The 17,222-nt window shown below is 44.7% G+C and overlaps 1 protein-coding gene across 1 annotated transcript in view; it reads left to right on the forward strand.

The window, feature by feature from the left end:
* The window catches only part of CDH20 (cadherin 20), a 200,198-nt gene extending 183,872 nt beyond the window's left edge, over positions 1 to 16,326 (forward strand). The window contains exons 9-12 of the mRNA XM_036244455.1: positions 2,216 to 2,337; positions 6,472 to 6,589; positions 10,667 to 10,918; positions 14,804 to 16,326. Coding sequence (XP_036100348.1) covers positions 2,216 to 2,337; positions 6,472 to 6,589; positions 10,667 to 10,918; positions 14,804 to 15,306 — 995 coding nt within the window. The 3' untranslated portion in view covers positions 15,307 to 16,326. The remainder of the gene's footprint in view (positions 1 to 2,215; positions 2,338 to 6,471; positions 6,590 to 10,666; positions 10,919 to 14,803) is intronic.
* The last annotated feature ends 896 nt before the right edge of the window (positions 16,327 to 17,222 follow it).

The raw sequence follows: 17,222 nt of genomic DNA on the forward strand, positions 1-17,222 counted from the left end.
AAATATCTTAAAGAAATGATCATAGATATCAACAAAGATTTATATACCAAAATGTCTACTCTGGTATTTTTTAAATTGAAATTATTTAAATGTCTCATAATAGGAGTTTGATTAAATAAATAATGGTACAATCATATAGTAAAATGAAACTAGCCCTGGCCTGGTGGCTCAGTTGTTTGAAACCATCTCATACACCACAAGGTTTCAGGTTCAATCCCCAGTCAGGGCACATACCTAGCTTTTGAGTTTGATCCCCGGTCAGAGTGTGTACAGGAAGCAACCAATTGATGTTTCTCTCACACTAATGTTTATCTTTCTCTCTCTCTCACTCTCTTCTTCCTTTCTCTCTAAAATCAATAAAAACATATCCTCAGGTGAGGATTAAAAAATAAAAATAAAATGACACTACCATGTAGATGTTAATACCCATGCTTTCAAAGCATATTTCAATGACACAAGATAATCTTGACCTAAAATATTAAAGTTCTGAATCCAACTTTTTTTTTTAATCCTCACCCAAGGACATTTTTGCATTTATCTTCAGCTAAAGTGGCAGGGAGAGAGGGAGGAAGAGAGAGAGAGAGAGAGAGAGAAACATCGATGTGAGAGAGACACATGGAGTGGTTGCCACCCACACGACCCCAACCAGGGCCAGGGACAAACTGTGCCCCTAGCGCAGTGGTTCTCAACCTTCCTAATGCCGCGACCCTTTAATACAGTTCCTCATGTTGTGGTGACCCCCAACCATAAAATTATTTTCACTGCAACTTCATAACTGTGATTTTGCTACTGTTATGTCTTAGGTGACCCCTGTGAAAGGGTCGTTCAACCCCCAACCGCTGCTAGCGGGAACCGAACCCGGCCTCTCTGGCCCACAGGCTGACACTCTAACCGCTGAGCCAACCTGGCCAGGGTTTAATCTAACATTTTTATTTCATTTAACTGCTGTGTGTGTGTATCCACATTACTGGACACATATGCAATAGTACATATATCATACAGTGAACATGTCTAATAGGACTGTGGATCACATTTATCCTCATGTTTTTCTGAAATTTTCATTATAAACAAGTTCCACTGTTATAATGTAAAACATTTAAATATGTCAGCATTTTTGGCCAAGTAATCAAAATATTTAGGGAGGAAACACAATAACACACAAGTTTTTTTGAGAAAGAAAAAAATGAACCAGAAGAGTAAGTTATTTCTGAGATTTAATAAAATTATTTGCTGAGAATAATTTCTGTGTCTTACGATTTCTATCTTGTCTCCTTGGGACGGTGACGCAAACAGAGATAGACCGGAGGGGACTGCTGGGGCCGTGTGTCTGCGTGGCAACGCCCGCAAACGATAGACCACAAGGCATTTCCCACACGTGGTGATGAGTGACTTCCCCTGCCCCACCCAAAGATATGGATTTGATGTGTGTCTGACCCTGTAATATCCCCTTAGCCTCTAAGCAGAAATAAAGGTGCAGTCTTATTTGCATTCCTGAGAATAACTGAAACCTTCTGAAATATAACTCAAAGAACAGATTGTTTCACGGGAATAAAGCCAAGCAGGTAGTATGCCTCCAATCAGAAATGGGTTAGTTCCACCTGGCTTGTCTGGCTCAGCGGTTAGAGCGTCGGCCCATGGAGCAAAGAGTCGCGAGTTCGATTCCAGTCAAGAGCACATACCTTGGTTGTGGTTCGGTCCACAGCCCTGGTCAGGGCCGTGCGGAAGGCAGCCAGTCAATGTGTGTCTCTCACATCGATGTTACTCTCTCTCCCCCCGCCCCCATCCCTCCCTCCTGCTCTGTCTGAAAATAAATGTAAAAATATCCTCAGGTAAGGATTAAAGAAAAGAAAGAAAGAAATGGGTTATTTCCAAACTCAGAATACAGACCCGGCCTCCTTTAATTCCAGAACCTGAAGTACGAGCCATGTGAGAGGTTCCAAACCTCTTTTTAAGACTCATTTTGTGATACCTGCTCCCCCTGATGTCTGGCCCTTCCTCTCACCCTGACACCACAGTCTCAGACACACACCTCCTTCTGTCCACGCTCTGGCCACACTCGTCCTGGGAACACATGCACCCCATGCTTGTGGCTGCTGTTTCCACGCACCACATCCACGCCTGTAAACACCAGGCTGCCAGGGAAATACCCGCCCAGCAGAGAGCGCCCTCCTGCACTGCTGACCCTCCTCTTTGGTTTGTTTTGTGCTCTCTTTAGACAATCCCTCCCAGGTCGGAAGTGTTTCTGTCGCAGTGAAAGTCTTGGATGTGAATGACAATGCTCCAGAGTTCCCCAGGTTCTATGAGGCTTTTGTCTGTGAGAACGCCAAATCGGGGCAGGTAAGATGGCCTGGGAGACACGCACCATGGTTAACTCCCCAAATGTGGAGGTGACTGCTACAGATACTCAAACTCGCGATCAAAGAAATTTAGACTCCAGAGTCCCCGACTTTTGTGTATCATGTGGCTACAGTTTAATTCTTAAGACGACTACTTGGAGTCTCCATTACATTTTATGATCTAAAGAATGCATTGGCGATGGTTTGATTCATGGCTAGCCTGTAATAAGCTATCTACCCACCTTGTAACTGAACGGTACAGAACATGTGCTCTGGGTCCTGGAAATGAGAGGCTATGAAGATCAAAGAAAGAAGTCTTCTCTCTTCCTCAGTCTAGCACAAATCCCTAAAGGTATTTATTGTAGGGAAAGTTACTGACTGTATGTATGTATGTATGTATGTATGTATGTATGTGTGTGTATGTGTGTGTGTGTGTGTATCTTCCCACAGCCCCTTCTTAACTTCTGGCAATAGGCGCCCTTGTGTAGGGACTGCCTGCCAGATTCTCAGAACGCTTTGTACCTAGACTACCCTTCCCTCTCCTCCCTCACTTAACACACCCATTTGGTTAGTGAGGCTCGTGTCAGGTAAGTTTGGAGAGAAAGTTAATCTGAAGGAACAAATTTCTGCTTATTTGAAATAACTTTATTTTGGTTACCTTCAGGAAAAAGTTGTATTTATTATAAGTCTGCTTTTAAACCTAAAAGAACATTTGGTTGATCAGACTCCAAGTGGTGTAGCTGAGAAACATCTGAAACTCTGCCTGGAGTGGCCATGCACTGATGTACGTGCAGGGCAGCTGCCCACCCTCCACCTGCCCTTCCATACCTCAGATCACAGGCCATCTCCTGCCTTCTGCTTCTTTATAATATGCTTTCCTCCTTCACCTATGACACAACAGGTTCCCTAGCAGTCCTAGTTCCCCTGGAGTGTATTCTCTGGCCCTGTGGATTCTGGTGATGGGGTGCAAAGGGGTCAGGACAGTTTCAGATAAAAGTTAGGCGATTGTGGCATGCCTGTCTGTAAGGTGAGGACTCATACTTTGGCAACTCGGGCCTTCCAATTGGAATGCAGTTTTGTTTTCGCTTCTCTCACTCACCTGCATCATCACCTCCAGCACCTTGCTGCACAGAGAGACTATGTCTGTGCAACCCAACTTACAAGAGCTTCCTGAACTCACCAAAGACAGACTCAGCACATCTGTACCATTCAACTGAGAGCAAACAGTGACCCACCCCCAGGGGGAAATGAGTCCTGCAGTGATTTTGATCTAAGTTATCTCATCTACTGATACTGGAAACTCTGTGTCAATGGCCTATAGCACCCCTAAAATTTTTTCAACAGTCTAGGATAATTCTATTTCCACATCTATTGAATTTCTAGTCTAGAAAGACCTGAAATGTTACACAGCTTATAAAAGTTACAATGAAGACTTTATGGCATAAGAAATGGTCCATGTTATTATCAGTAAAGAAAGGAGATATAAAAAGGACATGCACATGCTTGAAGTTATGGAAAATTATTGTTTGTGTGTGAACAAAGATTAAGAGAGAAGATACAAAAATAGCAATAGTTACTATGTGTCAATGGGTTTTGAATGAGGGGATTTGGACCTTTATTTTAATAAGCTTTGTTTTATATTATGACTACTTATTATAAGAAATAAAGTGTACAAAGTTTTGTTTTATATTATATAAGATTATATTATAAATATGACCAGTATGTAATACTTTATATTATGACAAGAGGCTAATTTTTAATCTATGATATAAAGAGAGTGATAAGTCACACAGGAAATTAAAACCCCTCTCCCTCCGAAAACGAAACAGTGCCTTTCGGAAAGAGATTCGGAAGAGGAGAAACTGCACCTGGCAGGGCGACAGCCCCTGAACTGCTCTCGTCTTCCAAGCACACAAACACGCCTCCCGTTCCTACATCCCTGAACACATCTTTGCATGGCCTACTGTAAAGTCCTTTGAAGCACAGTTTATCTGCGACTTAAAATTCAAGTCATGAGCCACAAGACGGTCCTATTTGTCATCTTTACCCTTTGAGTTTGGCTCTGGGCCATGTTTTAAAGATCTTGAAAGCCCACAGGCAGCAAGTGTGCCTGGCTTATAAAGAATCGGCCTCCTTGGGTTAGGGTTATTGGCCGCTGTCGTCAGCTCTACACCTGCCAAGTTGGAATGTGTGTTTTCCCCTTAGCGAGCAGCCATGAAGGAGGCCCGTGGAGAAACCAGAGGACATGCTTGGTGAGGTCCGAGGGCAGGATGGAACCTGCTGCGCAGAACACGCATGGCCAGGGGAGGGGCGAGTCTGAAGTCTGACCTGCCAGACAGCGAGGCAGGAGCGCAGGCCAGGATGCTCCTGACTCACTCAGCAAGGCAGCGTCTTTGCTCGCTCCTTCTTCAAAGCCCTGTAACCAAGCAGTCCTGTGCCTCAGGCCCCCACCTCACAATACATAATATACATACTGTCCCACAGGTCAGATGTTCTGAAATGACTTTCCAACTACATTTACCAAATTCTACATGCCACCCATTTCTAACAAGCCCCAACACATGCATGTATCTTCACATGTTTGGCGCTGCAGGCAAGAGGGAATACACAAATTTCGTCTTGGCAGGGATGGGGCAGTAGGTGACCCTCGTGTGTGAGCAGCGGAGTCACCACGCGCTCTCCCGACTCCTCTCCTGTATCGCAGCCCCATTCCCCATTCTCTCTTTATCAACAGAGGCCAGTTGGGTTCGCCAGGAGGCCACAGGCGTTCTAGTATAAGATGCTTACTAAGGAGTGCCCCCGGGCTAATGGCTGTGAAGGGAAGAGTTTTGCAGGACGGCAAAAGGAGAGGTCCAGCTGCAATGCAGACCCACAGACAGCCTTGAGTGACGTCACGCTGCTCTAGGGCCAGTCTCCCCGAGTGGAAGTGGGATGGCCAGGCCTTTCCACCCCTGCATCAGTCACTGGAAGTGGGGTGCCCTGAAGACTGTGGTGACTGGGGGCAGGTGGCCTCCGCAACAGACAGTCCCCGAGAGACAGACAGGTGAAGGCTGGGGCAGAGTCCCTCACTGACAGGGGATCGCGCAGCACAGAAGTCTCCTTGCGGGGGCTTCCGGTCCTTAACCCTGAGCACACTGCGCGGGAGCAACCCTCCCTTCATTTACAGATGAGAAATGAAGACTAAGCAAGCCCACCTGGCCCCGGCTGGCCCCGGCTGGCCTGGTCTCCACCCGGGCAGAAGCACTGCGCAGACAGCAGGACATCGCATCTACAGGGCCGGCCGGAGAGGTGGGAGGGTCTGTGTAACCGGCTGATAGAGAAGCAAACACAGGAAGGAGACCACCATTAACACCTTTTCTAAACCCCTCAGTCCACCTGCCAATGATTCAGTTGTGTATTTCACACTTTCTTAGTAGCTTTTCTACTATGATCTTTGTAACCATGAAGCAACTTACTACTTTGAAAAGCAACATGGAAAAGGCAAAGTTTTGGCCAAAGACCTCCAGCAGAAGCCACCCACCTCCTCTCTCCTCAGCCCGAGCTTTGCTGCTGACTCTAGTCTGTTCTATACATCCCACCCTGGGGTTCTTGTGCTCTGCACCTGTCTAGCTCCCCTTCCTACCAACAAAGGGTGACTGCCCTGTGACCCGTTAACCTGACACAGCCAACGGTACATGTCCACTTACTTCCCTTCTAGGTGTTGGTCATTTTTAAATAGGGACCTCTCAAAGATGAGAACTTGACCCTGAAATACTAACCCCAAAGTGGGGTTAAGTCAGTGGAGTGAGAGGGTGAAACCCTGGGAGACCAGCAGAACCTTGTAGCACCCCAGAGTTTATTTACTCAACATCTACTTAGACTACCTAAAAACGGCTAGCCTTGGTGTGCAAACCTCTGAAGTATGTAGGTAACATTCACCCTGTGGTGGTGATGTACTCAGGCCCAACAATAAACCCAAATGAAATCCTGAGTTGTGCGACAGCATGGAGATTTTCCAGGTGAGTTTCAGGACATCCTTCTCATTCAGTAAAATAATCTGCTATTGGATTTCAGGGTTTGGGATGTCACTGGGCCCTGAAGCTTTTTTTTTTGGCCCCAACTCTCCAACTCACCTGAGTTCATGTCCCTCCCTCAGCTGATCCAGACAGTGAGCGCAGTGGACCACGATGACCCACGCAATGGCCAGCACTTCCACTACAGCTTGGCTCCCGAGGCTGCTAACAATCCCAACTTCACCGTAAGGGACAACCAAGGTAATCAGGTGGAGAGCTGGCGAGCGATGCTTTTCTACAGCTCGGGCTGGATACTTTGGGTTAGACCACGCGAACGGTGTCAAAATCCATCTGCTCTTGCATAGCAGGGAAGGCGTTTATGCTCATTTACAGTGTCTTTCAAACTCTATTTTTCAGAACATCAAAGACCAAGAATATCCTCTGCTGATTCTGAAACTGTCACTCAGTCAGCTCATACATTTGAGCGCTGGCTCTGCCCCACACACCGTGCAAGGCACACAGGCAAAACCTTCCTTCGTCCCCACAGATAGCAGCCGTGTTTATATGTTCTGTAACTGTGGGAAGTATCTGTGAAAGGTGACAGAAACTGAACTAGGTGAAGAGAAAAGCCTGAGGAAACATTTCTAGGCAAGGATCAAAGAAGGAAACAGCGAAAAGCTCCCAGAACAAAAGGGAGGCCAAGGCTAAGTAACAGAGATAGCAGAGGGCAAACATGGGGTCACAGAGAGTAGTTTTGGCACTAAAACAACTCTGTAACTTTAGAAAGACACATCCGGGGCTTCCCTATTCCAGAAAGTGCTGCCCGCTACAGCTTTGTGGGAATGAAGTTCCTGACCTTCTGCAATAAGCATCAGACCAGCTCCGGGGCTTACAGACCCAGCACCCTCTCCAGTGGGCACAGATGGGAAAATAAGGGACTTTTGTTCGCCAGCCAGATAATTTTCAAAGAAAGGTCAAAGCAAGTGAAAAAAATAATTTAGGTCTGTCAAGTGAACCCCTTCTGGTACTAACTCTGCCACCAGCTAGCTGTCTGACCTTGAGGATGGAGGTCTGCAGTCACCTCCTGTTCATTCCAATTCTAAAATATAAACTGGCACTTGGTAACAATCTAAACAAAGGGTAACAGAAAGTCATGATCAGGCACGCCTGGTCTTAGTCTCAAACATCAATTATTTGAGACTTAAAGTACTAATTCCACTCCACGTGATATTGTTATTAAAAGTTGAGGATATCAAACCTGAGTTCTTCCAAATGGAAAGCACTCTTCCAAGTTATTCCTTTTCTATATCTCATCACAAAATCCCTATAACTCTAGAAGGAAAGATCATATAAATTTTAATAACAGAGCTACTACAATTAGATATCCTGATATATTTATTGGATAAAATCTTGAATCCTTCCTGCAAAAAGTGGTTCAGCCCCCTCAGGACTGGTTTCACAGTGGAAACCCTAGGGCAAAAAAATAATATTACACTGTTTCTTCAAATTTTCAACTGTGTCACTCTATTCCTTCACTCTGGTATTTGTCAGAATCAATACAGAAACAACATGCAGCAAAATGCAACAGATTTCTTAAAGAAAACTTTGGACACCAATTCATTAAGCCAATACCTTTAAAAAGATGGGCCACTGAAACATGATAACTATTAAAAGAAATGACTCATCTCTTGAAAGATTTTCCAGGATGGAAGTTAGATAGAAAGAATAGAAAGAATACTCTTAACCTCCTCGTGACAATTTACAGCACCAGTACCCTTTTCTGAGGCTCATTAAAAACTGACCAACATCTGACATGATAGATCTGCTGTCAAGCCCCCAACTCCCATGAACACAACAGAACACTACCTCAAATAAAGCCTTACTTTTTTTTTTATCCCCAAAATATTATGAAAAGTATTGTGTGTACACAGCACTTTACAATTTCAAATGCATTTCCCATACTTTGCTTTATTTGATCTTCATCATTAGTAAGGGAAGTTACTAATCCCTCTGATTCTCACTGTCTCATTTGGAATATAAGGAAAGAAAGCAAATGTCCCAAAACCAGTGAGTAAATATTAAGATTGGGACTGGAAGTTGGGACCTGTTTTAGCCACACAAAAAAAAATATATATATATATATATATATATATATATAGTCACCTTGGAAACAAACCTTTTTACAAATGGGTTACCAAAGCCCTAGTTGACATATTCAACAAATATTCTGAGTGGGTGTTATATCCCAGACCCTTCCAGAACCAGACAGTAATGTGATGCTCTGATCTTTTTTGAAATCTCAACCCATCTGAGAGCAAGGAACATACGACGAGTAGCAGGCGCGCTACAACTCTTCGGCAACATCCAGCTCAGGGCAGGCTTTCCCACCACCCCGACTCAATTAAACTGACAAATAAACAGACTTCTGTTTCAGAATAACTTGGTTTCTTTAAAAAATAAAATAAAACTGTGAAACAGAATTAACAGTATTTAGCAATTAAATCTGGAAAACAGAAAAGTGGGCGGGTTGTGTGGCAGGTGGAAACAACAATATAATCCTCAGGTTGGCAACCAGTTACTATCTTTAGCTAGAAAACAGAGGGGCAGCCAGTGCCAAAGGAGGAAGAGATTTCAATTAACTGAATAATTTTCAGCTAATGTCAATAAACTGAATAAGCTTTTACAAAGCACAATGGAAAGAGTGTGAATTTGGAGTCAGAGAGATCAGAGTTCAAATCCCTGCTCTGCTGCTAAGTTAGTGACTTTAATCAAATTATATCATCTCTCTAAATTCTCTCACTGTAAAAGGGTGAGATTATCATCAACTTGCTGTCAAGGTTAAATGAGATGTTGCACTGTAAAACTGAAGTACACAAGCACTCAATGAACAATAGCTGCTACCATGAAAAAGCAGGGGGAGAAGGTGGCAAAGTTCATCAGGAGGGAACACATTAGTCAGTATAGGTTAGGTTATGCTGCAGGAACAAGCAGTACCAAAACCTCAATGACTTAATACAACCAGAGTTCATTTCTTGCTTACATGGAGCCAACTGAGGGTCTGGGTGACCAAGGATAGCAGCTCAGAGTCCCAAGTCACCTGGATCTCCATCTCCAACATCCTTTCATAATGCCACATCAAGGCAAAACACAGAGAATCACATGCCAGCTGTTACATGATTCTGCCTAGAAGTGGCATGCATGACTTTTTGCTCATTTTGCATCATCTAAACACCCAAATTCAAAAGGCAGAAAACTATAATCCTTTATTATGTCCAAGGGAATGAGAACCAGAAATATTGATATTGATATTAACAATGTTTACTTCGGTTAGGTTCTCAGGACTTTTTGTGAAGTTCTAGCCTCTTCCCTGTGAGGTATAAAACACCCCAGAGGACCTTCCACGTTGACATTAGCTTTGAGAGTCGCTGCTTGTATGTCCTACCACATCGCTCACACTTTCCCTCAGCTGAAAACAATCTAAGCTCTGCAAAAATATATCTGATTTACAATTCAAACCCACTCAAGGAAACCTGAAAACACAGATTAAAAGGAAAACAAAAAAAACCCCACATATCACTTTTGGCAAATATAATAAAAATACACACACTAGCTTTGTGGAAACACAACAAATAAGTTTGCTAATTCCTTTTCAAACTGGAGGAAAAAACGAGTACTGCTGTTCAGGAATGAATTTTTACCAAGTTCACATTAACTGTTTAAACTTAGACCATCACGGAGGGGGAAATAACAGGGTGTATCATACGATTAGGGGATTTCAAATAAGCTTCTGCTAAGTGAGTAGGTTCTTCAGAAAACACAGGAGTTGGTGACTGAGTTTCAGAGGCATAAAAGAAAATAACAGAAGACATAGATTCCAGCCAAAGTGGCAGAAATAAGCCACAGCCACGTGCAAGGGCTCCTCAGCACTCTTCCTGGGGGCACGAGGCAGCGCCCTGGGAAAAGCTGCTGAGGACCACAAGTCCCCAGAGATTGTTCATTTCTCTGGAGCTTACCCAGGGACATTTCAGTTAGGGCTGAAGTCTGACAGTTCGCCCTGGGCGTTTTATGTCACAAAGGGTAAGACATAATCTCAAAAAGAGTTTCTCTCCTAGGCCTCAGGGTTTTGCCTAGAAGCCAGCGAAAGTCTTGGTTTCTGCATCCAAATGCTGACCCAGACGACACGGTAGCTGAAGGCCTGCGGGGAGCGTTTGACATCCTTCTCGCCTTCCCACGCTGCCTTCCCGCAACCCAAGAGAACAACCCAGTTGCTGGTTCTTCCACTTTCTTCTTCCCTCATTTATCTCCCCTTTTCAACCCTGGAATCCCTGTCTTCTTCAGATAACACTGCCCGCATCCTAACCCGGAGGTCTGGCTTCCGGCAGCAGGAGCAGAGCGTCTTCTACCTGCCCATCCTGATATCGGACAACGGGCAGCCGGCGCTCAGCAGCACGGGCACGCTGACTATCCAGGTGTGCAGCTGCGATGACAATGGCCATGTCCTGTCTTGCAGCCCCGAGGCCTACATGCTCCCAGTCACTCTGAGCCGGGGCGCCCTCATCGCCATCCTGGCCTGCATCTTTGTCCTCTTAGGTGAGTAAGCAGCTCCCTTCCGTTCTGTGGAGTCCGGCAAATGCTTCCTTAGATAACACTCAATTACTGCCCTAGCACAGAACTGGCTTTCCAAACCATGCTTACTGAAAACATGGGAGAGTAAGGCTGAGAAAAAAATACGGAAATTGAAGACAGTCCTTTCCTAGGGGCCAGGAATTTATGTACCAAGCACCTACTATAGGCCAGGACACTATTTTAAGGGCTGGGATTCATAACAGAGACATGTTGCAGCCCTCACTGAGCTTACTTCAGAACTGAGCAGTTCATTCTGACATCACAGAACCAAAATGACAACTTTGGACAGAATATGATGATCACCTCTTCTAACCCTTTAATTTCCGATAAGTATCAGCTAAATCACACATAGCCTAAGGCCACAGACAGGGCCAAGCCTGAAACACTGCCAGGCCCCACCCTGTGCATTCCTGTATCTGAGGGGTACGGCTCTCCTAAATGTTCACCCCCAATCCTGGAAGTGGTAAGCATCATACAGAGAAGGGAAGAGGGACGGGAGATGGGGTAGGTGCCATATTTCATAGGGTGGTGAGGGAAGGCCTACCAATAAAGAGACCTTTGAACAGAGAGCTCAAAGAAGTAACTGAGTGCAATCACATGGCTACCTGGGAAAATAAGCCGTTTGGTGCTTTGGCTCCCGTCCTAGGCACTGTGGCCATCTAACAAGGAGCATAGCTGCTGGTGACATAAAAAGATGTGTTGACAGGCTGGTGAGAGAGCACTATTGGGGCACAGGATCCTTCCTTCCTCTTCTCAAGCCGTACTGCAAGGCAGCCACGCAGCTCCCCTGGCCATTCATGCCATTGTTTTTTAACTCCACATTCAAACAAGCCATGAAACACATAAACCAGTTATTGAAACCAAGAAAGTATCTGTACATATATCCCAACTTTTCTGAGTTCACAGCATACACATTTTGCTTAGAGAAGAGCAGAGCAGTAGATAGTAAAGCTGCAGATTTAAATTTGAATAGACGTGCAGACACCCACATATCCCCTTGATCCCAGGTTTACCTCGACAACAAGAGACTCAGCCAGACCAAAAAAAGAAGGGTCTAACTGCAAAATGTTCATTAACAGTTCATTGAATTTTAGGTAGGTCTGTGGAATATGCTTCTAAAAACAGTTTTTCATACAACATGTGGTTTAATTCTGTTGTTTCAGTTCAGTGCCACATGAAGGGAGAAGTACATAAATAAGTAACCTTTCTAAGTCCTTCAGTAATGACAAATAAAACTTCCCTGCAATTCCCCAAGAGTCCATAAGGTGGCATCAGGAGTCCTTGAGTGCATAACATGATAACCTACAAGAGGCCTTTGATGAAACTGGCTCTTAGAGGAGAAATTTCCAGGCTCTCCCTAGTTCTATCTTAGGAAAATATTTACATTTTAAGCTCACCCTGGCCTACCAAGGGTAGAAGTGCCATGATTAAAGAAAGACGGATTTAAAGAATCTGGTGTGGAGAGGCTCTCAAGTTAGAAGTGGTGTGTGCGGGGCAATTTATAGTGCCTCCCAAACCCATTATGCCTTGTGTTTTTAATTGTACAGAATAAATATTTTGTTAGGAGCTAACCTGAGCAGAGCTGTCATAAAATCCTCATAGTTTCAGGCAGTCTTATTTCTAAGAATGCACGTCCCACCTTAAATGTAATTCATAACAGATTAAACTGCAATTAATTTGTAATACTTCATTTTATAGACAACTGAATAAACATAATTTTAATTTGCAGAATTTTTTTTATTTCAAATCTCAAGTATGTATCTAGTTCCTAGAAAAACCTCATAGGCCCTATATGCTAGGAGTAAACATCCCTAGACCCCTGATCCTCTTGTCAGGGAAGCCTGTTGGCTAACTAGGACCATTTTCCCCAAAATCTGATTTTGCAATGCTTGTTGTTTAAATCACATTACCTAAAAAATAAATATGTAGCAATCTTTATTTTTCAAGAGATGGACCAGTTCCATGAACTGCCTAATTCTTCACCACCATCAGAAGTCTTTCCAGCAGATACTCAAAGACTTTTCTAATTTTGCTTCCTAGCATTTTCCAAAACACCATCCCAGTGGCACCTGTGCGAAGGGTTTTCCCAGACCTTCAGGAAGAATTACCCAGCCTTGCCTCTGCATGCTCTTCGCAACACCTGTAACCTTATCACGGCCAGACTTGCAGTAATCATGGGTGTTCACAATCTCCTTCAAGCACACGTTGTAAGAGCAGTAATCATATTCGACACAGTTTCCCCACAAATCAGCACAGTGCCTAAAAAATCTTTAGGTTTAGTTTATTTACTGAATCCCACAAAGAGCATGTTCACTTAGAATCCCATTTCTTCAATCTGCATCCATCCAAATCACACCCCAAACTCAAATGCCCTGTTAGTCCTCTGCTCTGAAATCCCCCAGTCCTGTAGTCATGTCATATTTTTGCATATATACAAAATATACATGAGTATATAACTGTTTCCGATGTGTGCTTTTGTCACGCAAGCTCTTTGGGAAAACATTAGGTATTAACATCATTAATTGCAATTTACAAAAAGCACATCCTACATACAAATTTCACAAAGGATTAGTATTAGTTTTTTTTTAAGCCCATCCATTATCTTACTGGGCACATGACTGTACTCTTTTTTTCCCCCTTGGGAAACTGGGGCCTTATTTTTCAGTGTTGGCATGCTGTCCCTGTCCACCAGCTGTAACAATGCACACGAGAAAAATAATCAATAGCAATTCTACAGCTAACACTTCCTGGAAAACATTTTCAGTCACAGAGATAAACAGTTCAATGGGATTCTCTCTCTCCCTCCTTTAAACCTTAGGGAACACATCCTGAAAATAAATAAATATATATATTATATATGTATATATAATATATATATATATTTATATTTGTTGGGATAAAATTTTATCCAAACCTGCAAGTGTACATCTAACAGTGTGGTGCTTCTTTGATAACATGATGAATTATATAAAATGTCACTGCTCATTCCCTCACTTCCACCAACATCACTGGATCCACAAAATCACAACCACCTCTCCAACTAATAAAAGGCTTTTCTGAGGAATTGAGTTAGTAGACAACAACAGTCATTTATGCTCTCTTGTCTGGAGGAGGTATAAAAAGACCAAGGCTTTGGCTGACACTTAGCATATGAGTCTATATGCAAATACATTAATATGTGATATTTACAGAGGATTCCATTAAGTTGCTAATAATACAAGAGAGCGGAGGCCCAGTCGGTGTGGCTCAGTTGGTTGAGCATCACCCCATGGACCAAGACATCATCTGTTCCATGCCTGGTCAGGGCACAATGCCTGGTTTTCCAGCTCCATCCCCAGTGGGGAGCGTACAGGAAGCAGCTGATTGATGTTTCGCTCTCATTGATGTTTCTCTCTCTCTCTCTACCTCTCCCTTCCTCTATCTCTGAAATCAATAAAAACTTTTTTTTAAAAAGTGGGATACCACTTACATAAGACTTCCCTATATGTTTCTCTATAATAAGAGAAACAGACATCCATCCTTATAGAATCAGAAGATTCAGATCCTTAGCATATACTCCACGGAGTGCACAGTGCTCCATGCCTGGTTAACGGGATCATGCACTGGGTGGCTGGGTGCACGCACCCACACGCAACTGCAAGGCGCCAGGCTGATGCAGACAGACTTCACGTGCAAACTCTGATTGAACCCCTGGGAGAAAACGCAGGGCGCCACCTGCCCGCACTCCCACTCTAACACCGCAGACCTGGTCGCAAACGTTCCGCGGCTGTCCCTGGGCTCACCGCTCGGGAACGCGGGGAATCGTGGCGCACGCAGCGGCCTCCCGCTCACTGTCCTGTTTCCCCGCAGTGCTGGTGCTGCTCATCCTGTCCATGCGGAGGCACCGGAAGCAGCCGTACATCATCGACGACGACGAGAACATCCACGAGAACATCGTCCGCTACGACGACGAGGGCGGCGGCGAGGAGGACACCGAGGCCTTCGACATCGCCGCCATGTGGAACCCGCGGGAGGCGCAGGTGGGCGGCGCCGCCAAGACGCGGCAGGACATGCTGCCGGAAATCGAGAGCCTGTCGCGCTACGTGCCTCAGACATGCGCCGTGAGCAGCACCGTGCACAGCTACGTGCTGGCCAAGCTCTACGAGGCCGACATGGACCTGTGGGCCCCGCCCTTCGACTCCCTGCAGACCTACATGTTCGAGGGGGACGGCTCGGTGGCCGGGTCGCTGAGCTCGCTGCAGTCGGCCACCTCGGACTCGGAGCAGAGCTTTGACTTCCTGACAGACTGGGGGCCCCGCTTCCGGAAGTTGGCCGAGCTCTACGGGGCGTCGGAGGGGACGCCCTTGTGGTGACGGACGTGCGTCCTGACGTACGAGGCGCACGTGTCGTGGACCCAGCGCGCCAAGCACGCGAGCAATACTGTGCTGGAGAGGGAGCGGGATGAGCAGGAGAACAGGGTTCTCCCTGGATCAGCTTTACTACTTGGCTAGAGGAAAGAAACACAAGAAGGGGGCAGAATCTCCAATTATCCTTTTCCCTTATCACCTCTGGGACCCTGTCGTCAAGGCACGGGGGCCTCGGTTGAGCACGGCAGGCTTGGCTTGGTCCTTCGCCGAGCCTCTGTCTCTTCTCCACCGCGAAGAGGCTCCGATCTTAGAGTGGCGGTGGAGAGCAGACCGTCCTCCTCGCACATTCTTTTTTTATTCGATTTGATTCTCCAATTAAGAGTTCTGTTGGCTCATCAAACCGCACAAACCAACCCACACACAAGAGAACACTGCAAAGAATGTTACTCGGTGGAATTCACCTACTTGTCCTGCGATGGATGGAATTTCTTTTAACCCTTTTGAGACAAAGGGGAAGGCAAATGGGCCTTGCATGGGGGTGGGCGGGGTGGGGGAAGGAAGAGGCATTGACTTGGCGCTCCAGTTTAATGGCTGAACCAGGACTTGTTGGCATAACAACTAATCGAACTCCAGTTAGAGTGCTCTTGTTCTCGCAGCACTTTCACTGTGCCCCTGCAAAATTGTCCAAAACGAAACCAGAAAATCTGCCTCGTTTGCACTGTAGATGTCTCTTCCATGTGCCAAATGTGAAGATTAGATGCTACAAATGAAAGCCAAATAAAAAGAAGTATCTGATAAAAGCATGGGTTAGAGGGCTTTCCTAATCTGTGTGAAGTCAATCCAAGGGATGTTTACATACTGTAGATAACCTACTTGAACAAAAATCGGTATTATAGAGAATAAATGGATGTAAGAAAATTACATGTATAAGTTTTGTATATTTGTTAATAATTTTGGTAATAAATATGATGTACTGCATCTCAGTACCTTAGCGCTTCTTTTAATAAAAGTTAAATAGAAGGGAAAGTCTATCGCTAATTTGTTTAATTGCTGAGAATGTGAAAAATGCCTTGGTGATCCTGTCCTGGCCTCGGGTTTTTGGGGCTGGGCTGATTCTTGAGGCAAAGAAGTATGAGGCTGTCTATTCTGTTTCAGCCACTGGACAGATGAACAGCTGTGGTTCAAACTATTAACGCTTTTCATGAACGCTATTCCCCCATCTCTGAAAAGAGCAAAAGCTGGTTTGAGAATATCCACAATACAATGGTGAATTTCACCCACATTTAGGATGCCGGTCATTGTGCTTATATTTCTGTTCTGTCAAATCAAATATGTACAAACAAATATGTACAAATGTATACCAAATATATACAGCTCATCAACACTGGATGAGTTCACAGAAGACTGGGACCATGTATTATTCATCGTCCCTTTCCCCACAGTAGCTAACCTAGTCCTTTACATACACTAAGTGCTTAGTAAGTGCATTATGGATACATGATAAAAGGGATCTCTTTCTTTGACATCCTGTTACTGAAAGGTATTTTACACAATTGTCCTTACAACTGAGAACAAACTGTGAACAAAACAGTTTTCTGCATATCGTGGTGATAGGAGTGGTTCTCGAATCTTCATGTGTGTCAGAATCACCTGGGACATGTGTTAGACAAGAGCTTGCTGGGCCTTACCCTGTAATTTCTAATTCAGCTGATCTGAGGCCATTTGCATTCCTAACAAGTTTATGAGTGATGCTGATGCTACTGATCCAGGGACCACCCTTTGAGAACACAGGTGTGTAGTCTCTCCTCTCTCTCAAACATATTAAGATTAAATTATCAGCCCACTTGCACCTGGGCCCACCCCGCCCACAGAGTGGTGTTGTAAATCTCTTTTCCAGTATAAAGGACCATTTGGCAGAAATG

This window comes from Molossus molossus, unplaced genomic scaffold, assembly GCF_014108415.1.
Source record: "Molossus molossus isolate mMolMol1 unplaced genomic scaffold, mMolMol1.p scaffold_m16_p_6, whole genome shotgun sequence".
Taxonomy (NCBI): Eukaryota; Metazoa; Chordata; class Mammalia; order Chiroptera; family Molossidae; genus Molossus; species Molossus molossus.